General features: G+C 41.6%; 1 protein-coding gene across 1 annotated transcript; it reads left to right on the plus strand.

Annotated features, from left to right (window-relative positions):
- The first annotated feature begins 15,878 nt into the window (after positions 1-15,878).
- Positions 15,879-23,315, plus strand: LOC308368975 (H-2 class II histocompatibility antigen, I-E alpha chain-like). The gene is made up of 4 exons (XM_080843282.1): positions 15,879-15,962; positions 16,427-16,675; positions 21,747-22,031; positions 22,327-23,315. Exons 1-4 carry the CDS (start codon positions 15,905-15,907, stop codon positions 22,437-22,439), a joined length of 705 nt encoding a protein of 234 aa, XP_080699408.1. The 5' UTR covers positions 15,879-15,904; the 3' UTR covers positions 22,440-23,315.
- Positions 23,316-23,989: the final 674 nt, after the last annotated feature.

Genomic DNA, 23,989 nt, shown 5'->3' on the forward strand with positions numbered 1-23,989 from the left:
CAGGGCCGGCCGCAGCATTTTGCGCCCTAGGCAAGCTTCACTCCTGGCGCTCCCTGCGATTCATTCTTGGCTAAGAACAGGATTTAAAGATGTACCTTTCTCCTTGGCACGTTTCTCTTCTTCTTCCTTTCTTTTCTTTTTAAAATGCGCGGATGGCTTTTGCCTCTTCATAGTTTCTTTCGGCGATGTTGCTTGGACACACACACTCAAACCATACCCCTCAATGTGCTAGCATGTTCTGACCACACCAAGGAGGCACGTACCTCTTCCTTTTTCAAGTTTTGGCTAATTTTTCCCTTATGTTAGATTTCTTTTTTTAACGTCAAAATTATGGTTGGAGATATAGAAGCTCTACACCTCCATGGCATGCAATAAAACAAGACACACAGCCCAATAACAACACAAACACCACAATAACAACACACACACACCACAACAACAACACACACAGCACAACAGCAACACACACAGCACAATAACAACAGATCTCCAAGTTCAACTTCTGAATACCGTTTGTGACAAATTATGCTTTGTTGGGATGGATTTTAAATGGTCTGTCTGAATCATATTGTCACAAGTCGTGGTATTCAGGACTGCTGGTTAAGGAAAATGCTTTTGAGAATGAGGCCCATTGTTCCCCATCACCATATCCATTAAGTACATATAACCAGCCCAACTCTAACCCTAACCCTAACCCTATCACCATATCCATTAAGTACATATAACCAGCCCAACTCTAACCCTAACCCTAACCCTATCACCATATCCATTAAGTACATATAACCAGCCCAACTCTAACCCTAACCCTAACCCTATCACCATATCCATTAAGTACATATAACCAGCCCAACTCTAACCCTAACCCTAACCCTATCACCATATCCATTAAGTACATATAACCAGCCCAACTCTAACCCTAACCCTAACCCTATCACCATATCCATTAAGTACATATAACCAGCCCAACTCTAACCCTAACCCTAACCCTATCACCATATCCATTAAGTACATATAACCAGCCCAACTCTAACCCTAACCCTAACCCTATCACCATATCCATTAAGTACATATGCCCAGCCCAACTCTACCGACTCACTTTGTCTCTTTCTTCCCCTCCACCTAGAATACCTTCCCTGTGGGATGCTGCTGTAGTCTCTCCACCTGATGTACTTGCAGAAACCCTCGGCCTACACCCACCCCACTACACTTTCATGTATACAAGCTAGCATTTACCTGTCATGTAAATTATTGACACCATCAAAATAGTTTTGTGTTCCATTACTCTACTTACCCTTTTAATAGTAACCTTACAAGCACATTGTATACCCACTTAGCTGTTCTACAATACTTGAATGCTCTCTCCCCTCCTTATACTCTATCAATTTTGTATGTATCATGTATATCATGTTATCTTTGTACGTGTTGAGAGCATTTACCACATGTATTCTAGCATACTCATCCTGATACATGTATGATTTATTCTGCCATGTTTCTGATTGTTTCCCCTTCCCATTCTACTTCCTCCCCTTCTGCCACAATTATTTGGACACAAGCTAACGTCCATTTAGGTAAATGCATGTGTAAGCAATGACAAAAGATTACGGTTACACTTGAGAATAACCCTTGTTAATAAAGTAAGGGATAACGGCCGACAAGCTGTGCAGTTCTACGAAGTTAATGGACGATGCGGGGCAAAGAACTCCACGACGCGGAGTCCATTAACTTCGTAGAACTGCACAGCTCGGAGGCCGTTATCCCGCTTATCTCCCGTTTACAACATCCAAAAATGTTTGTATTATTATTGTTATTATTATTTAGAATTTACTTTATCTTTAGGACATTTAATATGCAAAATAACCTGATGAATTCTTGATTTGAAGCCTAGTGCTCTCGTTAGAGAAAGTAGTGAGAAAGTAGTGCGTGGAACTGGACCTTTAGTTTCCCCGGGCGTTGCTGCAAAGTGACACTCATGAGCTCACCTCTCTAAAGTAAACAGACACACGGACACAGGTATTGCTCATAAGGTTTTACTATTTACAGTTGAACTCCACGTTTCCGTTGATTGTGAAGTTGGACAGAGCAACAGGGAGGTCAAGTTTAGTAATTTTGGTCGAAGGCTCACAATCGAGCCAGCTAGTTAGCCGTGTGAGCTACCATCTGTTTCAATGTTTTTTTTTTCTAAGCGCTAGCAGCCGCCTACAAATAATATTCGAGACTTTCAGTTAAGAATTACAATACTCTGCAACATTCGTGTAAAACATAAACAACTAACCGAGTCAATTTAGACATATAAAAAGTCGTGTAGATAGCTTAACCCTTGTATGGTATTCGTTTTTTTGTTACACAGAAGGTATTGGGGGTCTGGTGGACCCGCTTGATTTTTGGGTGTTTAATTCAGTACAATCAAACAATTTTTTGGGGTAAAATGCTCAACAGATGTTTACTTCATCTCATTTGCAACCAGTATGAACAGCAAATATGGTTAATATTGGCCCTTTAGCTTTGTTATATCACATTTATGAATTTAAGTGCTACCCGTTTTTTTTGTTTTTTTTAACAAAAATCAAGAAAATCAATTATAATCAATATATCAGTGGACAAAATTCAACAAATGTACAAATGAAGCATGGGTTTTCATAACTTTTTGATTTATGTGAATTTAATTTGAAAACAGGTCAGTTTACATAGCTCAATATGGGTGGTTGGGGCACCAGCATTGTCCTCCTGAATCCTCCTGATGGTGGCTTCAGAGGCTGAGATTCTTTGAACATGTTGTCTTCTCAGGGTTTGAAGGTTTCCCCAGTGTCTTTCCCAGTTCCTTGAGAAAAAGGCTTATCCTCTGGAGCTTCCCTCTCTTCCAATCCGGGTTCAGTGCCATCCAGGTGACAAAGGCATTGTACGCCAAGATGTCCAATATGTCAAATAAAAACGGCAGTGGCCAGTGTAGGGTCCTCCTTTTGCAGCTGTAGGCAGACACCAGCTTGTCCATGTTGTCCACCCCACCTTTTGTGGCATTATAATCCACGATGATCTCTGGTTTTTGATGCTCCAGGCCAGAGATGCTCCCATCCGTGTGCAGTGTACTCATGAGTACAACATTCTTGCGTTTCTTTGGCACATAGGATACCAGGGATGCGTCAGCCGTGTACATACATTTAGAAGAGTTGACAGGCCTGTTCTTTGTAGGCAGCAGTTGGGGTGGGAGCTCAAATATGTTTTTCCTTATTGTTCCCACCATGGTCAGCTCCTGTCCCAGCTTGTAGGATGTAAAAAAAATTAGCATGTGATGTTGTGTCCACTGAGTCCCTGAGCCATGTCCAGGACAACTCTCAATCCTTGATTTTTCTCAGGGTGTCCTAATCAGGTTACCCTATGTAGATTTGTAAGTTCAACCATATGAGGAAGTCGCATCACAGAGGCAGCCAAGATCTTTATACCATATTTGGCAAGTTTAGATGGTATTTAATGTCTACAGGGGCAGGGGCCCCTAAATGGCATCAGCGGCAGAAACACAAATCTCTTACTCTAACTTACTCACACACTCACTCAATCACAAACACATACTTAGCCTACATACAAACAAGGTCCACATACACACAAACACACACAAGTGTGCGTGCACACACACAAACAAACAAACACACACACACACACAAACCCTTGCAGGCACACTCACATACACACTCGGGGCAAACACACACACACACAAACACACACACACACACACACACACACACACACACACACACACACACACACTTACAGCAGACCCAGACAGGAGGAAAACTGACTTTAGGTACACAGGACCTACAATTTCCACACTTTTATTTGCCCCGGGTCCAGTGGACCCGAATACCCTCTATGTAACACAAATGTGTAGGGGGGGTTACGGTGTGCGCTCAATGAAAATATAGACTGATATCTGTTCTTCGCATAAAATGAGCCAAAGCCAATGAGTTTGAGTTTGAAAAAATGATTAGAAGTATTATTTTTGTTTTGATCAAAAGTGAAAACGGGTCCCACAGACCCGAATACCATACAAGGGTTAATTGACATAAAACATTGCCCACTAACTTCTCCCAACACGCCGCCATCTTGGTTCAAATTATCCAAGCTGTCAAAAAATAAACGTTACGTTGGTTGTCAATGGAAACCATTCAAGAGCATTGATATGGAACGGCGATTTAACTTTTCTACTGGGACTATGTCCAAGGTGTGCGGTTCCACGAACTTAATGTACACCCCATTAGCCAATCAGAAAACAGTATTTCGTTCCAGAGGGAGATAACCGTTTATGAAGCATGTGTTCATAGTCTATTCATCATTTACAAATCATTATCACAACATTTACAAATGTTAGTAAGCTATTTATAAATGGGTAGTAATGTATTTATGAACATGTTTTCTAATGATCTATAAAATCTGTTGAAGCCATCTAAGCCCTGGCCGACATAGCATACTGTAAAATCAGCCTTGTTCCAGAACCATCAATTAGCTGGGCATAAATGGAGTGAACCATTTCAATAATCTCCTTTAGCTCGATATGGAAGTTGTCTTTGTGGTGTGTTTTGGTCACTCTTGCACCAGACATGGCAAGTCTGTCCACCACTTCGTCTGCAATTGGCCAGGTATGCAACAATTCAACATCATTGACAGAGTGGACGGAAAAGCTTCTCAATTTTAGCTATGATAATTGAAGTGAATTCAGTCATTAATATATCATTGTTGCTGCCTGGGTCCAAACTTAGAATCTCTGGGGACTTTAACAGTTTGCGCTGAACTGACTCGACTGAGCAGTCAGATGAGTGTAGAAGGCAATGTTCTGATCTTTGGGAAGTTTTTTCTATAGAGATGAGGTAAGGGGCTTGGTAGCATGGTGCCAAGACAACAACCTGTCTCTCAACGTCTGCAAAACAATGGAGATGATCATGGATTTCAGGAGGCTGCACATGGGGGGGTCAGGACCCCATACACATCGAGGGAGCTGAAGTGGAGAGAGTCTCCAACTTCAAATTCCTCGGTGTGTACATCAAGGATGACCTAACCTGGTCCATGCAGGCAGGCTCAGCAGTCAAAACTGCACAGAAGCGGCTATACTACTTCTCCGCTGCCGACCGCAAGGCCCTACAGAGGGTGGTGAAGACAGCGGAGCGTATCACCGGCAGCCATCTCCCCTCTGTGCAAGGCATCTATAGTATTAGATGCCTGAGGAAAGCACAGAACATTTTAAAGGACCACAGCCACCCAGGCTATTAAATATTCTCATTGCTGCCGTCTGGTAGACGCTACCGGAGCATCCGAACACGGACTACCAGACTTACAAACAGCTTTTCCCCCCAGGCTGTAAGGCTTCAGTATCAGCAACACTGATCCACTGAACAATTGCCACCACCACTTACTCCCTGCTCCCCCACTCATACAATACACTTCTTTTTTCTTTTTTTTTTTTTTAACTTAATTTTAATATTCCTCACTTCTTCAAACTTTAAACTGCTGCTAGCCTTCTACTTTTGTTGTGTGTTAATGTTATGTGTTATATGATTGTTGGTTTGATGAGAGAAATTACCTTTTGCAAGTGTGCCTTAGTGTTTTGATAAACCATGTAGGTCATTTTGGCAAATGTATTTATGGCTTTTTTTTTAACGAGAGATGAGCCACAGCAATCGAGAAGGAACCTTTCATTTTGGGGGCAATGACTATTCATATGAGACAATTATTTGGTTTTGAAGCTTGGGTTAACTGATTTGGGTGAGAAATGACCTTTTGAAGGTGATCTATGTCGTTGTGCTGAACCATATAGGCTATTTTGCCAAATGCACTTAGAGCTTTGAGAATGTAATTTCTGTTTCAAGAATTGGGCCAAAGCAATGGAGAAAAACTGTAACAGAATAGAGCCTCTCATTTGCAGAAGGACATATCTTGAACCTGATTGTATTCTTGCAGATCTATACAAACAAATCAATATTGTGTTTAGATATTTCCCTTTAAACAATAATATATAATACTGTGAAAAGTACAATATCTCTTCATGTCCCGTCTCACAGGCTTCATTTAGAGTCGTTTAACTTTATGTATGTAAACTGGTCCAGGTAATATAATGGTTTAACCACTAGAGGGAGCAATTTACTCTTTAGTAAGCTGACCGTTTCCAACAGCCTAAACATGGGATACATGCTCAACTTGGTTGACAATCCTAATCAGGGTCACACTGTGTTGGTTAATGGGGCAATAGATTTAACAAATAGATAAAAAATGAGCAACTTCATGTATATCTTCATGAGACTCACTCTGACACTCACACACAGTGTTTAAATGGCCTGCATATTCACTTACTATTATGTGAGAGAGTTCTATGCTCATTTTATGCACCAAAGGTCACGATAAATACCCCTGTGAGGTTATTTTATTATCAGTAGTCTATATAAAAAAAGGTATTTTGTGGAACTCTATGTATTATCTTATTTTGGGGAGAAAAATGATATTTTCCAGCAAATAATATGTAAGACAACAGGAACACTAGGGGTGCTGTTGTGTCAAAGCGCAGAGGCTCTCAAACACTCTTTTCTGCCCAAAACTTCCTCTTCAAAACAAAATGGGGCCCTTCCTAGCAACAGGTGATCATCTAATCTCATTGGCTTCAATAAAGTCTTTCACCCAAGGGACTTTCCCAGAGGGTGTGCCACTGGATGTAATGAGTAGAATCTGACACTGGGGGCACTGTTGTGTCACGCAGTCTTGTGCCACAGAGTCTTGTATCCTGAGCTGAAGCTCCTCTGAAAATTGAAATGAGTCTCTTTCCAGCAACAGATGACGTCTGTGTTTTAAAAAGACCTCATTGGCTGAATTAAGTGAACTGGTCCTTGTTTGGGACTTTCCGAAGTGGTTTTCAAAAGGGGATGTTTGTGTAACCAAGGTTAGTTTCACTTTCACTTGTTTGCTTTCTGAGAACAAACAATGCAATGGAAAAAAACAGTGAGTCTGCTTTGACCTCCAATAGCACCATATGAGGACAGAAAAAGGCCTTGCAGCTCTGCTACTACTATTACCACTGCCACCATCACTACTGCTACTGATAATATTAATCATAATATGACCATAAACCTACACAAAAAATGTGTCCTCTATATAACTATATAAATCATTTAACATTTTGAATCTGCACTGGTTTAAGTGGTCACTGTAAAATGTTTTCACTTATCCATGGTTGAGCACACATAATGTAAGATGTAGCTCTGCAACATAGGATGCATTAGTCAACCACACTGCTAACGCTGAGGCCTTTGGATTGAACAAAGTATCTACTACATACGTACATCTCTCATGTTCAGCATCCTCTCCAATTACACAACCATTAATGTATCCACACACAATGCTAGTTTAGTTTTCATGCCTGTCAGAAAGCTGGACTTCATTTGTCAGCACTATCAGAAGAAGAGTCTTTTTACTACAGCATCATGGCCTAGTATCTGCATTACACCCTCAGCACCTTCTACTATCATTTCAACTCAAGCAAACACAGCACTAAAGGTTTGGTTTGCTATGAGGAAGCCAAACAATGTCATATTGAAAGTGCTGTCTGCCATCGCCTGCACTCATTAAAGAGAAGTGAAGCTTCTTCTCTGCGTATCAGGTCAGCAGTTTTGAGGTGGACAAACATGATGGCTGGCTGCAGACGCTTGTGTTTATCTTCCTCTTGGCCTAAGCGTTTAGGGGTAGTCTCTTTCGGTGGTCTGCATCAGACACAAACACGAAACCCAAAGGCGTCGTGCACGGATCCAGTTTGTGTGCTGGAAGTTCTTTATTCTCAGAGGGAGCGAAAGTTAAGCGGTGGAAAGTGCAAGTCTTTTAATGTTTGTGCTGCACCCGTGGCCTGAGCCAGCTGATTTGACCCACAGGTTGAGAGTCTTAGTTTAGTATTTCAGCACATCAGCAGATCAGCTGATGCACTTCCAGAAAGCCTCAATGTGCCACAACCATGGGATCTGAGAGATAAAGATCGTTGTGAGAATGACTATACATTATCTGTCACGTCACAGCAATGCTAAACGCACTTCTGAACAGTTGACCCAAAACACAGGAGGGCTCAGTAATGTTCCTACACCTGGCCTTCCCACCTCTGGTCATTTCCCACTTGTCCGTTTCACAGTTTCCTGTCTGCAGGTCATGGCACAACGCAGATGGAGTACTCTTAACGTAAATGTTAAAACTGAACCACTACCTACTGTTTGTCTCATGGAAGGCACAAGAGCTTATAGATGGCAAGATGCATGCAGGACAGCAGACATATTGACTTTAAGAATGAATGGTTTCACCCATGTCCCCAGATCACCCACTATGTCACTGGCTCTGCCACCCATCCATTGTAATAATACATAAGTAAATAAAGTGAATCATTGTTATTATAATAATACTAATACTATTTAGATTTTGCATCTCCTAATTGATCACACTATTGTTTGGGGCTCAGGGGGCGTCCCTTATTTCTCCTCATAGATGGCAACCCCAGGTCTGAGGCAAAGATCACCTCCTGTGGCACCATGCAGAGACATTACCAGTACACACACACACACACACACACACACACACACACACACACACACCATGCAGAGACATCACCAGTACACACACACACACACACACACACACACACACACACACACACACACCATGCAGAGACAACACCAGTACACACAATAGAATCCAGTTTGTGTGCTGGGAGTTCTTCATTCTCAGAGGGAGTGAGAGGTTAGCGGTGGAAAGTGCAAGTTCTTTAATGTTTGTGCTGTACCCCTGGCCTGAGGCAGCTGATTTGACCCACAGGCTGAGAGTGTTAGTTTAGTATTTCAGCACATCAGCACATCAGCTGGTGCACCTCCAGAAAGCCTCATCATCAGATGCTTTTCAAACTTCAAGTGATTGACAGTACATAACAGTATCAGTCGAACTGCAGGAGCATTTTTGGAGAGAATCCCTTCCCCTCAGTTTCTGGTGTTGAAGGCCTATCCATCCATAAACGCTCATGAATGTTTACTCCAAATCCACTTAGAATGAGGCTTTGTAGTGTTCAAGTCTATTCAGCTGCAGGGACGTGCACAGGAAATTTGAAGGGCCATTGCTCTGCCCTGGAAAAAAGGGGCAACCTGGAAGCATATTTTACCTATATCACTTGAAACTCTCACTAACTGCCGTCGCCACGCCCCCCCCCCCCCCCCCCCCCCCCACTTACCCTTACCCTAACCCCCCCGTCCCCTGGACGCATATTCTGCCTGTATCACTTGAAACTCTGAAATAGTCAGGGTCGATCACTAACCGCCAGGCCACCGTCCCCAGGATGCTTATGCCGCAATTATTGTATCTCGGCCAACATGAAGTCCTGCAACCGTAATACTATTTTAAAAATATAAATAGTTCCTTCGGGGGGGGGGGGGTGGGGGGTGCACCTTCAGTCGAGGAGGGCAAACGGGCAGTTGCCCGAGCAACCTTAGCCCCCTCCTGTGCACGTCCCTATTCAGCTGTTTGATTGACAGCAGGCCGGCAGGTACACGCTGAATGCATTCATTCACATTCCTGCTGCCAAAATAATCTGCTCTTTGTCTGAAGCTACCATTACACACTCACATGACCAGAAACATGCTTTACTGTTGGCATGCACACTTTGTCTGGGAATTCCCCGCCCCTTCACTGCATTTCATTTGCTCATTTGCGGTCCACTTCAGTCACGTAATTGGACACGCCTTTAACCAATCAGACCAACGATACTATACAATGATACAACGATCGGTAATAAAGCAAACACATTTTTTTTCTGTATGAATTGTTCCAGGGCAAGTTTCTGTTCTGTTTTCAAAGAAAACTTGCCGTATCGAAGTTTTGCGGTGCTTCGGCGGCCACCATATCCAATGTTTAAAAACTCTCTGTGCCTTAGATTTTGTTATGTAGACATGGTTAGTTTAAATCTGCCAATGGCGCACCAGGTAGCCAAAAGCCAGTTTGTGATTGGCCCCAAGGATCCTTACAATGCTGAAATGAACTTCTATAGAAAGTTTGCCAGACCCACTTCTGAGGCAAAATCAAATTGGCCGGAAGAAGAGGGGCGGGACTTACCAGACAAATGCACACTGGCACATTGACACACTCCCTTACTTGACAAGGGTGATTTGGCCAAAGTTTAACCCATGTCGGTTAGACCAAGCCAGGCAATACGAGTTGGATTCATTTGTACCGTCCCAGTTCTTAGCAATCCAGATCGTTCCCTTCGTACCAGAACTGACCTGCAACTGGCCCTCATTTGGCCTTTTTTTGTTTTCCATGTTTGTCCATGGGCCTCCTCAGATGCAAAACAAGCAGTCCTTCTGAAGAGAAGTTTTTTACTCTCTGTTCTAAAATGTATCTTACATAGAAGCCTTTTAAAAGCAATTTTATTTTGATTAATTTATTATCAATTTTATTGAATTGTATTTAAAATTAAGCACAATATTAGAACATTGTTAGTGCATGGATTCAGATGTTAGATTGATACTATCTATTGATCTATTGATTTCAAAATCTGTCTTTCAGAAGATTGTTTTGCATTCAGGGGTTTTGTGTTGTGTGGTGAAAACAGATATATTTTTATAAACTTTAGTGACTTTGTATTTCCTGTTGTACCATGAGTGAATGTCCCAGTAACGACCCAGAATTACTCCCTCAGCCTGTTTCAGAGTTTACCCTGCTAGTAACTAGTGATGTCACAACAGCAGCCAATAGACTTTCTTCCCTTCAGTGAAACAGGAAGTAGTGTGAGGAGACCTGTGGGGGAAGAGTAGGGACTCTTCTGTGACCTGTCTCTCTCTTCTCTGCTGTCTGTGCCCGTGTTAACCAAAGACAGCAGGGACAAATACTCCATTTGTTGTGTGAATGTTGTGTGAATGTTGTGTGTCTGGTGTTAGTTGTTCTTCCTCCCTTGTTTAATTTGAATGGTTACAGCACATCATGTCGTTGTGGTAATTTGAGCAGAGTACGAGTGAGACATTGCAGAAAATTGCATACTTGCAAAAAAAAAGTTTGAATCAGATTCCCTAATCTTCTGATCAGATGACATATTCCTCTGGTGAGACATGGGTTTGGCATCTTGCCAGTCTCCTACCACCAGGCCAAACTGGTCTAGCTGGGATGATCTGTTGTTGTCTCTTGGCAGAGTCTGCCAGCCTAAATGCCATTGCAATATATCACCTTTGATTTCAACATTTAAGTCATGAGACGGATCAGCCTGAGAGAACAAAGTAGGCCCTAAAGGGACTTTGCTCTCATCATAGGAGCATATTGCCCCCCAATTTACATGCTGGGGGTAACGTTTTGGTGTGTAAACTTTGCTTGTCTGCAATAAAGTGTGGGTCGTGGACATCATGACTGAATAGTATCAGTGTGGGACCAATGTTGTCTTTGTTTTTAATTGGATTGTATTGCTTATATTGAAGGATGCAAGGAGTTACGACACAATAATAACTGTAACCCCCCCCGGCGTGCACAGACACACACACACACACACACACACACACACACACACACACACACACACACACACACAGAGGAGAAGGAGGAAAGAGAAAGAGAGAGAGAGACTGACTGACTGACTGAACGACTGTCACATTTTATAAGATGTTGCTGTATTTTGTTTTAGACAAGGTAACCTCTAAAACCATTATAAGACTGTGGATCATTGTTAGTAAGCTATCATTTAATGATGTATTGTTATGATGTGGATGGTGTATTGCTGTTGCCCAGAGGGCCTCATATCAGAGGTCTCTTTCCATCACCTCTCTCTGGCCTCTTGATGCTGGATGTCAGAGGCCCTGTGATCAGCGTGATCAGCCAAGTAACCTCTTAAGAGTAAATGTTTTGAATTGAAGGGTTAAAGTTAGTAGGGAACAGGGACGTAAATATAGACAGTGCAATCAGTGCATTGCACCATTGGGGTGGGGGGGGGGGAAGGTGTAAAGAAATGGTAAAAAAGGAATTCAATGAGTATTACATTTCAGGGCCTGGTGGTGTTTTTTGTTCAACATTGCAGTTATCTTCTGTCTCATTGTGGGCTACAGGCTTCATTTCAATCTTGCCTCTATACCAGATAGGACAGTCAACATTACTGTGTGTCAGTGAGCACTGTGGGCCTGACAGCTTTCTCTCTGACCTCTCTCTCTCTCTCTCTGCTTTCCAAGAACAGTGTTGTTATATATACAATAACTATTAACTAACGGGCACTGGGCAGGAAGACTCCTGGCCAGACCTCAGGAATCTGTGTTTCAAATGTGATGTCTCAGAATTACTTTCTACCTGGCAACAGGTGATGGACTTGTTACAGGGCCCGTGATTGGTGCATGAAGTGGAATCATTGGGGATTTTTCCAGGCTGGTTAAACTTGAGTAGCTGCTTCTCTTTGATATGACTGTGTGGTGGAGCTGGGATGCAGGGGCGGACTGGGACAAAAAATCGGCCCGGGCATTTCGAACCAGACCGGCCCACTAAATTCGATAACACACCTTTTCAGCCTTTTTGGTCCCTCGAATGTATACACCAACCAGGCTTTTAGCTAGCAGGGCGTCTGCCCTATAGTCTACTAAAAAATAAGAAGAAATGGGACGCCCTACTTTTAGGCAGGACGGCCTAAAGACGCCCTATTTTTCTCCCGTTTTACCTGTTAACCTCGCTGAATGTGATCAAAATTCAGTCGCTTCAGTGCTTAGCGAAGTCTAGAATCATACATATGCCCTGCCAATTAGAAAATAGCATTGCTGTATTCCCGCTACAACAACGTTACATCATGATTCCAACGAAACATTGATTCACGGGCTCGCAGAAGCTACAGAAGACAGCTGTCTCACCGCACGTCACTGAACCTACTACTTTATGAGTTCAACAAGAGTTTGTGTGTTAAGGTGGTGGTCTTAATTAATCTAAATTCAATACAATACAATACAATACAATATACATCATACACTTTAAAGCTTTGTTTAGAATACGGAGGTCTAAGATCGGTCGATATTTTCCGTCCTTTTTTGGAACCAGAAAATAGCGACTGAAGAACCCCCTGTTCTCATCTCCGAGAGGTAGCCTACAGACTGTATTGCTCCCTTTCCTAGAAGGGAGTCTATTTCCTCCTGTAGGAAATGCGCTTGATGAGGTGACACTAACGTTTGAACCACGCCCCTGAGCTATCATAATGGTATCTGGACAAATTGGCATATTTTCGGAATACCAGGGTTTGGGAATACTGGGCTTTCGGAACATTGACATGGCACCGTGCACCAATAGGCTAACAGGCTAGCCCACCACTCAATATCTCGTATCTCCCTGGCTGTCGCCACCAACATCACTGTCATCCACGGGAGCTGATGATGGCCCTGCCGTGGCAAACATTTCCGATATTTTGGCACATTTGGCAGCGTTGGCTTGAAGAGCAAGCCTCTTCTTATCTCGCAGTTTCTCCGCACCCCCTTTTTGCTTTCTCTCCATTTTGGACTGGAAGATTCTAACGAAACGTGCGTTTCTGTGCACCGATCAAGCTCAAGGTAGAAGGTGTTTGGTGATATGATTGGACGAGCCCTAAAGAAGACAGCCAATGGGCCGCAGACTAGCGTGCGCGTGTCAAGCATGTCAAGGCCATGGGCCACGCTGAGTTTGTTGCTTTGTTTGATGCATTATGTAGGCAGGTCCAAATCGAACTGGGTTGGTGTTGGGTCAGCCCAGGGGATGTGATTGGGCCAGCCCAGTGTCAATAGGGCCGCTCATGAACTACTTTCGTGGGCCAGCCGGTCAGACCATTATATGGGGAAAAAAATTAAAAATAAAAATTCTGTACTATCGGCCCATATTGCACTTCGGCCCACCGGGCAAACGCCCGGTATGCCCGACGGCCAGTCCGTCCCTGCTGGGATGGGAACTCAGCACTGTGACTCTCAGTTCAGCTTCATATGGGAATATAAGAGTGAATATAAGTGGTGAAGCCAGTATTAGAGATCTGAGAATGCATCTGTCACGGAGAAAGAAAAATCCCTCTGGAAGTAAAAAATAATATACAAATAAATGGCTTGTGTTGTGACCCTCGAAAATATAAAACTTGACTTTGGAACCATCTCAGTCAGACATTCACATATGGATGAAGGTGCTTAACCACCAAGAATTCTGTAAAATGAACATGATTTTTTACAATCTATGACAGCATTATTTTGCACCCTTTAAGCAGGGGTTGCTCATTGATCCAACTGGTAAAATATGTATATTGTGTACGTCCTAATGAACCACATCAGAGGTGTGTGACTCTATGCCAAATAAAGCTTGGAATGTGAGAAGACTTCTGCATAACACTCAGTGTCTGAGTCATGGTCTCAGCATCTCCTGCAGTGAAACTCTTACAGTTCCCAAGCAATGCACTGATGGTAGACAATCAAGACTTTAGTTACATAATATAATTATAATCAGGAAAATATGAAAAATACTGCAGGTACTGGATACGTCTTTCTGTAAAAGTCTGTACACTGATGTCCAAGAGGGGACAGGAGTAAGGCTGGGAACCACAGCCCTAATGACCTTCATCTAGACACCAGTGCTATTCCTTATTTCTTAAGCTAATATGCCTTTGAGGTAAATCCTCTGCAGCTTGCTGATACATAATGGTGGCAATAACAGTAATAAGGGATGAAAGTCTGTGTTACAAATGCAGTTGGTGATTAAAAGGCTAAACTGTGAAATTAACTGAACTGAAGTTTCTGATGTGACTCCCAAGATGTACCATTTCTAGAGCTGGTTTGACCCTGACACTGCAGCAAGTAAATTGCCTTCAAAATCAATCTGAATTTGGTAATAATATACATTTGGAGTAAACAACAGGTATCCTGACAGTTCTTAACACAGAGATGCTGTAAACTGAAACAAATAACAAAGCGAGGTTTCCTCTTTTGCCTCCCTTTTTGGTGTCTGATATGCAGTCTATGTGTATGTCCAAGTCTGACCTCTGTGGTAAAATGGACAGGGCTGTTTCTATGCGTTTCTGATGCTGCCCTGATAGAACATGGTGGGAATGACACTGACACCACGGGAGAGCACATACTGATCCAATGAATGCCTTGTCAGTGCTAAGGGTCTCTTTGGTTCAACTGTACACTACCTAAATAACTATAATGTGTATAAGAAATGAAAAAGCATGTTTGTTGAAAATGATACTGAAACTAATATTATGTGTATAATACGGGTAGACGAAATCAAGCATTCTGATTGGTTGAGAGTGAGTGACGGGGTGTACGGTAATGAACCTTATTGAGCTACGCGTAGGGCCTAACAACACCCTTGAAAAGCACATTATTGACGATACAGTACTATTATTTAACTATAATGCATATGACACTAAGATATGAAAAAGGATGTCTGCTTTTTCAATACTTTTGTAGTATAGTTGCATGGGCGTCATTCAAAAAATTGTAGTCGTCTGATAAGACATGTTATCAAGTTAACTGCGGCCTAATTGGAAACCTTACTCTGATTAAAGTTTTGGAGTATGGCACCATTATATCTCTTCCCATTGCTTTGGTCTCATATGCAGCAGGAAAAAATCTCAGTGATCATTTGTTCAAATCAAACGGTGAGAAACAGTGGGTGGTTTCATAAGAATAAGTTAATTAACACAAATTTGAAGTAAGTGATAGTATATTGTCTGTCATTAGGTCACTAAAGACTTGACAGAAATCTTAGACTGAAATTTGACAGGAGTGTTCTCCCGGACACAGATGATGCACTGAGGAACCTGATTATCTGATTGGTTGTCGGGTGAGTGCGTCTCAGTTGAGTTTCTCTGTAGTCTGAGAGAGTTTGTCTTCCCTGTGCTCTCACTCTCTGTTCAACACTGAGACCCCTTCGGTTCCTGCCTCCAAAGATGACGTTAACATGGATTTTACTTGTCCTTACAGGGACTATCTGCACAGAGACCAAGTGTGAGTAAACTGCCTCTTTTTAGTTCACTGGGGTGCAAAAAGTTCAAGACTGCATAGAAAATGTAACAGCATGAGTTGTTCACATATAATCTCTATGTGATAATGTAACTGCCTCTCGGTCCTTTTCAAATTAAATCAAATGTGAGATTCAAGTCTTGTGTGACCAGAGTTCACCATGGATAGAACTTCAGTATATGATGGTGATAGGAGTGGGGAAATCATAGTGTGTACGCTGAGGATAGGCTGCAAAATATCACAATGAGATCACTTATTAATTAATCCTAATAAACATCCTTGCTGATTTCAGGGTAAGGGGAAGAGCTACTGAGATAAAATGAAAGAATAGTTATAATACCTCTACTGAGTTGTGGGGATGAAGTGTCCCTATCATTTACACATATTGACGTGTATTTTCTCAGCTTGTGCAGAGGTTTAAAACTGTGTTTTGTTGTTGTGTGTTCCAGTTGTACATGAGGACATTAGTCTGAATGGGTGCACAGACTCAGATGGAGAGCAGATGTATGGACTGGATGGGGAAGAGATGGGCCACTCAGACTTCACCAAGGGCAAATTCGTTATGACAATGCCTGAGTTTGCTGATCCGTATACATATAAGGAAGGCACATATGAGTTAGCAGTTAACATGCAGCATCTCTGCAAACAGAACTTGCAAGTATTCATAAAAGCATACAAAACTCCAGCAGTAGCAGAGGGTGAGTCTAAAAAACGTCACGAATTTCATTTCTTCAGCCAATTTGAATCACTGGTCATGTACTCATATATGATATATTTAAGGACAAAACTGTTTGATGATTTCACGATATTCTACGTGAAAAAAATGATTCAGTGCAGTTCTAGTGCATTCTCCGATAGGCAGACTGTCATTGAGATAGCTTTGGGACACTATAGCCAACAACTAAACAACTGACCAAGTAGGCCTAACATGCACATTATTGCACCTATTGTTATTGTAGGCTTTCTTATTAGGTTTCCTCCGGTAGGAGGTAACCTTTTGTTATCGTAGGTATTATTATCCTCCTGCCATGGGAGTCAATGGCAGCCCCTAGAACCATATGGTAACTTTTTGTGAAAATTGGCAGACTCATTAAGGACAGTCCCTTCTTCATTCACACCCATTTTGGCTCTCAATTGACCACTCTAGTGCCACCAACGGGTCAAAGTTGGACTTTTGTAACACACGCAACTTTTGAACCGTATGACCGATTTTCAGAAATGAGGTACCATTGGATTCCCTGGATCAAGACGAATTAAATCCACCCCATGGTGTCAATTTCCGGTTATATAGATTTTCCACTATTTCCGGTTTTATCAAAAACCTTTGAAAGCCTACTCCTCCTACAATTTTTTTCAAATCTTTTTAAAAATCGCCAGAGATGATCTTCAGACTTAGCGTCACAAAAGTTATCTAACATAATTTTGATCTTCACAACCGTTTGTCCGGTACAGCCACTCAAATTCAGCAGAAAAGCCACCAAACACGAAGTGAAGTCTGTGTTTAATTGGTCTTGAGCCAGGGAATCCAATGGTACCTAATTTTTGAAAATCAGTCACACGGTTCAAAAGTTAGCTGTGTTACAAAAGTCAATTTTTGACCCGTTGGTGGCGCTAGAGTGGTCTAATGAGAGACATGAAACTTGGTGTGAATAAAGAAGAGACTGTCCTTAATGAGTGTGCCAAATTTCACAGCCTTCTAGCACAGCACTGCATTTGAAATGTTATATCCCATTGGTAGGTCTGCAGCATGAATCTATTGAGAGACATGACACTTGGTGTGAATGAAGAAGGGTGTTGGAGCCATTTTCTATGTTTTCTATTTTCCTCACCTGATGGTGATATTTAGTTATTAAGTTTTATGTCTGCATGATGATAATTATTAATTTAGCGATATTTAGTATATTTACTATGCATTTGGGAGCGGCACGGGGCTTGGGCTATAGTGGGCCCTGATTGGTTGCTCCTCCCTACTCTCGCCTATCTAACCGGAGCACAGGTGGCTCAGCGTTTAATTGGATTTCTGATGGCGGGTGTAGGAAGGGAAACAGTTTTTTGACCGTGTCGTGGAACCTTGTAAAGCAGTGTTAATTTCGTAGTTATTTACTTAGTTTGAGAAGAAAACAAGATGATCTGTAATGTAAAGAGACCTGAAAGAAAATAAATTTGAGCACTGAGAAACAAGAACACGCGTCAGAACTTAACTGGATACTCCCGTCAAAGCGACTCCAGCTGAGGCAGCCAGGAGGCCGCTACAAAGGGACTGTCCTTAATGAGTGTGCCAAATTTCACAGCCTTCTAGCACAGTATTGCATTTGAAATGTAATATCCCATTGGTAAGTCTGCAACATGAATTTTTCTATACAGTGACAAATTGTCACAAAAGTACATTTTTCCCTGGTTCGCAATGTTTGGAGGAGGAACCGCCATCGCTGCTTGCAGCTATATTTATTATATTAGTACCATGGGAGTCAATGGCAGCCCCTAGAACCATATGGTAACTTTTTGTGAAATTTGGCACACTCATTAAGGACAGTCCCTTCTTCATTCACAGAAAGTTTCATGACTCTTATTACAGCACTCTAGCGCCACCAACAGGTCAAAGTTGGACTTTTGTAACACATGCAACTTTTGAACCGTATGACCGATTTTCAAAAATGAGGTACCATTTTTGACAAATTAAAGACGAATTAAACACACCCTATGGCGTCAATTTCCAGGTTATATGGATTTTCCGCTATTTCCGGTTTTATCAAAAACATTTGAAAGCCTACTCCTCCTACAATTTTTGTCAAATCTTCTTCAAAATCACCAGAGATGACCTTCAGACCTAGCCTCACAAAAGTTACAATTTAGAATTTTGATCCTCACAACCATTTGTCCGGTACAGCCCAAGGGGGTGCAACGGCGGTCTCTTGAACGTCCGCACAGGAGGCCATTTTAAGGACGGAATAGCTTCCGGGAGGGATCAGTGGTACGTTAGGTAACATCAGTGATCTTCACAATCGTTTACACTCTTATCTCGCAGAAGTTGCACATAAAAAAACTGAAGTTGCACATGATTTCCAATCGGGTTGGTTTGTTAAACATCTTACATTATGATTTCGACAGGAAATTGCTGACTTTATTGCCAATGAAGATGCCATAATTTTGTGCAGCCTGCTCTATTAAACGCTCCCTTGAAACGAGACCTGTCAGAGACCTGTCAATGTTATTTTCATATGAAAGCCCATGTTTATTCTTCATAAGTATGTAGTGCCATAAGAAATATCTTACGTTTATAACAAACCAACCCGTTTGAAAATCGGTTGAAAATTGAGCAAGTTCTGGTTATTTAAAAAGTACCACTACCAACACAATGTTAAGGGGAAGTGAGCTATACCTATATCCTCAAAATGGCCGAAATGTGCGGACATTCGACTCCGTCGGCCAGAGACGCAGGCAGGATATCTAGCCTTTATATAGATATCTATGGTAAAGCCACTCAAATTCAGCAGAAAAGCGGCCAAACAGGAAGTGAAGTCATATCTCAGCAAATCTTTGAGATATCAACACCAAACTGATATGTCACTTGGAAGACACTACAACATGTTCCCATGTGCAAAAGCAACTTCATATCTTCAAAAATGATTGATATAAAGCAAATTGGATACATTGTTAACGCTAAAATAATGCTTTACACATCCGCAGGTCAAAAAGTGATACTCTGATTCAATCACAAGTTCATATGAAGACACTTGAGAATGTCTAGTACACAAATCTGAAAAAAAGTTGACTGTAAGATGAAAAGTGAATATTTGAAACACGCATGCTTGGCTACTTGCTAGGGTGGTTCTCTATAGAATGTCTCTCTGTCTCCTCATCCGCGCGGCTCCTAAATCTCACACACGCAGTCAGGGGCGGCCTTTCCTACAGGCGGGTTAGGCGGCCGCCTAGAGCGCCATCTAGAGGGGGAGCGCCAAATAATGCGCCCGAAAGAAGAAAAAAAACAATAATAATTTTCTTTTTTTCCCCCGGACGCATACATTGGCGCCCCTTCTATATCTCCAACCAATATTTTGACATTAAGAACTAAATCTAACATTAGGGTATATGAGCCTAAAATCAAAAACGGAGGGGTATGTTCTTCATTGGTATTGACAGAACGGCGTGCATGATTAGACGGGCCGGATTACAGAACACACCAAATAGCTCTTTCTACCGTTGCAAAGACAGGTGAAATGGTGGATGTTATAACCTCGCGAGGTGCAGGCTTATGTAGGCCTACTTATGATGTACAATACACATTAAGGGTTGTTACAATATGTTATCATGAAAACACTAATGAACACAGTATTTCAGAGATCAAACTAATTTTGGAGAAACAGTGTATAATGAGCAGATAGTCAACACGTGGGAAAAAATTAATACAACTTCTTCAGGGGGTTATCAAACATTATTGTGAATGACGGACATTAACATGGATTTATGGGAACAGCCGCTCAACAGCGCCTCGTCTGCTGCAACTAATTACAAAACAAACTTCCTCCAACAATGTCACGTAGGCCTAAGCGCAAATTAACTTATTCTTTTAACGACATTGAAGCGAAAAAGGAAATTTCGCCACAAAGCTAAATTGAACAAATAATGAGAATACATACTGTAACGTGCCGGCATAGTCGCCCCATAATGCCTTGCGGCGGGCGCATCATTTTCTATGTGTGATGATGAACTAACGATGTACCTGTTCCTTACTGTTCTTATTGCATGTCGTTGTACTGTGTTGGGACTGAGTTTATACAGGTGTGTGACGGTAACACAGTCTATTTGCTGCGATCGTTGTTGTGTTTATGTGAAATAATAGCATGGATTTTTCTATACAGTGACAAATTGTCACAAAATTACATTTTTCCCTGGTTCGCAATGTTTGGAGGAGGAAACCGCTGATGGGATCTAATTTTCTACCATATATTGGAAGACTCAGTTTGTGGATTTGTCAGTCATGTTTCAGGTTTATTCTTATAACAATGGCCGCCACACATTGTTGAGACAGAGCCTGAGCTCCACTCCCCAGAGCTTCGCCTCAAGATTATCTACCTATCTCTAGTGATAAAGGCTTTTATATACATAATGTTTAAGGGGTGTTACTATTGATTCAAAAAAGGCCATGGCTGCAGACACCTTTGTCTCAACCTGGGGGGAAGGGAGTTCTCACCTCCATCCCCAGGTATGAACAAAGAGCCCTCACCAAGAAATGCCAATAAAAGTAATATACTTATACTAGGTATAAATAAGGTGGAATTATTGACTATGGCATACCATTATAAACTATGAATAATAAATAACCGGTCCCTTCCATCGCTGCTTGCAGCTATTTTTATTATTATTTTACAAATGGCTGCAGTACGTAGGTTTACAATTGTGCTCGTCATGGACAGAGTAATTTCATGATATACAGTTCTTTACAGACTTTAAGCAATGTTAAGGTGTACATGTTATCAGCATTGACGACTTCCTAGAGACACTTTTTCTCTTGTTGACACCCCTCTCACACTCCCACTCTCTTTGAAACTCCTCTCTCATTCCTCTTTCTGCTGCAGTAATAACTGAGTGTGTCACTGCATATGAAAGGACTGGAAGACAGCTACGCTTTGTCTCTCCCACATTGTATGTTTCTCTTATGTTCACAGTGTGTGTGTCTGTCATTGGATACTGATGATAAATCAGGAAATGTAAATTGCACATGTCTTCCTCTCAGGGGGACACCATTTCACTCTTTTATGTCGCCCCCAGCCCCCCCCATGAGCTCCATCTACCCCAGAGATGAGGTGGAGGTGGGCACTAGGAACACTCTCATCTGCTACATCGCTGGGTTCTACCCTCCCCGACTCACGGTGAAGTGGACCAAGAACAGCAAGAACGTGACCCAGGGAGTGAGCAGCAGTCAGTTCCGTGTGAATGTTAATGACCTCTCCTTCAGCCAGTTCTTCACCCTAGAGTTCACCCCTCAGGAGGGGGACATGTACACCTGCACCGTGGAGCACCAGGCACTGGAGGGGCCCATGACAAGGGAGTTTGGTAAAACATTACATCATATTGCTACAAATCCTGATGGGTATTCATATTGCATATATTATCATATTACTATGTCTCACCAGACGCCTTCATGACAACAGTTGAACTATTCACCTACACCTGTCCAATGCGTTGTGTTCTACTGACATAAAAGTAGTTGTCGGCTTTAGATTACAGATCATGATTTACATCAAAATATCGATTGTGTGCCTTCCTCAGATGATGAAGTGTGTGTGTGTGTGTGTGTGTGTGTGTGTGTGTGTGTGTGTGTGTGTGTCTGCATCTGTGTCTTCCTCAGATGTTGAGGTGTCAGAGCCCAGTCTTGGTCCCTCAGTGTTCTGTGGAGTGGGTCTGACTCTGGGACTGCTGGGAGTGGCTACCGGAACATTCTTCCTCGTCAAGGGAAACTAGTGCAACTGAAACTGCATTCTGATGGGGCTTTCTATTTATTCCCATTAGATGAATGAAATGTAGATAATGAAATCATGACATTCCCTGCTTCTCTGCCTCAAAATTATGTTGAATGTTTAATGGAAGAATGAAACTTCACAATAACCCCTCTGTAAATCACTGTGTGCTCCTTGTTTTACTTTGGTTGTAGATTAGCATATTCTCTGATGTTTATGAAGCTTTGATGGATTCTACTTTGAAGTTTGAATTAATATTCTGTGGATTTACTCCTGAATATTGATATTTGCATTAAACATATTGGCCTGGTTTACCAAACAGGAATTAAACTTAGTCATAGATTAAATCACTTATTAAACCCAGATTTCTCAGACATGGATTAAAATAGTCTCAGACTTGCCCTAGTCTTGATTTAAACAATCATATTTCCAGAGGGAAGTTAAGAGCTAATCCTGATGTAAATGAAGCCCTAAAGTCAGGTTTAACTTTGATTTCAGGTTACAAAAGAGGGAAATGGTTATCTGGACTTTTTCAATGATGATGAAAGACCACCACCAAGACCAGAGAGTAGGCTTAAAGACAGGAGAAACCCACTGAATGATTTTGATAGCATATATTTTCATGACCATTTCCATATGTACAAAGAAAATTCAGCTGAAATAATTAGTTTGCTTCAGCTAAATCTTTCATGTGACTTAGTAATGGGAAACCCTTAGTGTGAGACTGTATTCTAGAAAAAAATTATTTGAATTGAAGCAACGTCTCAGTAGGCCATTTGTTTAGATTCATTTAAGTAGAATTAGCCCCATCCTTGATTACGTAATTTAAATCCTGAACGGGAAATTGGGCCTTTATGAAATATGATGTGTGATTTGAATCTGGATGAAAATAAAGCCAATAAAGGAACTGAAGACATGAATCAGTGAATATATTTGAAATCATAACCACTACATCTCTATGCTCAACTTACACAATTGTATTCGGTCATTTCTATCATCTTACCACATAGTTGCATTGTACAAATACATTTTATCTGACCATGTAACTTGTAGTAGATAAATTACAATTACTGCCACCACTGCTACAACGCTAAATAATACTAGGCTACTGATTACAATTAGTAGTATTAATGTGATGTGATAATGAAAGTAATCATTGCTAATAATAATAAAAATAACAAAAACAGCAACAATAGTACTATTTGTGTAGGCTACTTACAAAGATCAGAGGGAGGCGAATCAGGCGTCCTTTCTCAAGCAGGTGCCGGCATGAGTGCTTTTGGCCAATTTAACCCTGTAAGACCCAAGCATAAAAATTATATCTAAAAAAAATGACCTCTCCACTAGAGGCTCCAAACTGAATGGAGGTCAGCAGACAAGCCGTTGTTTTCTCCATAGCAGATCAGATCATCTGCATCTTCTTACCTATAAGACAGGGTGCCATTCCACACATGTATAATACTGTCACAGTACAGGTAAAATTGAGTTGGTTGAACAATTAGTTAAAAAGGGTTAATTTAAGCTGTTCAAGTGTCTTTCGAGTGTTTCATTCAC

Source organism: Sprattus sprattus (genome assembly GCF_963457725.1).
Source record: "Sprattus sprattus genome assembly, chromosome: 8".
Taxonomy (NCBI): domain Eukaryota; kingdom Metazoa; phylum Chordata; class Actinopteri; order Clupeiformes; family Clupeidae; genus Sprattus; species Sprattus sprattus.

What these genes read in the sequence shown, in the direction of transcription:
- LOC308368975 (XM_080843282.1), top strand. Translation starts at nt 15,905, where the DNA reads ATGACGTTAACATGGATTTTACTTGTCCTTACAGGGACTATCTGCACA. An exon ending in TATCTGCACAGAGACCAAGT is followed by an intron (nt 15,963 to 16,426) that starts GTGAGTAAACTG and finishes TGTGTGTTCCAG; the next exon opens with TTGTACATGAGGACATTAGT. An exon ending in GCCCATGACAAGGGAGTTTG is followed by an intron (nt 22,032 to 22,326) that starts GTAAAACATTAC and finishes TGTCTTCCTCAG; the next exon opens with ATGTTGAGGTGTCAGAGCCC.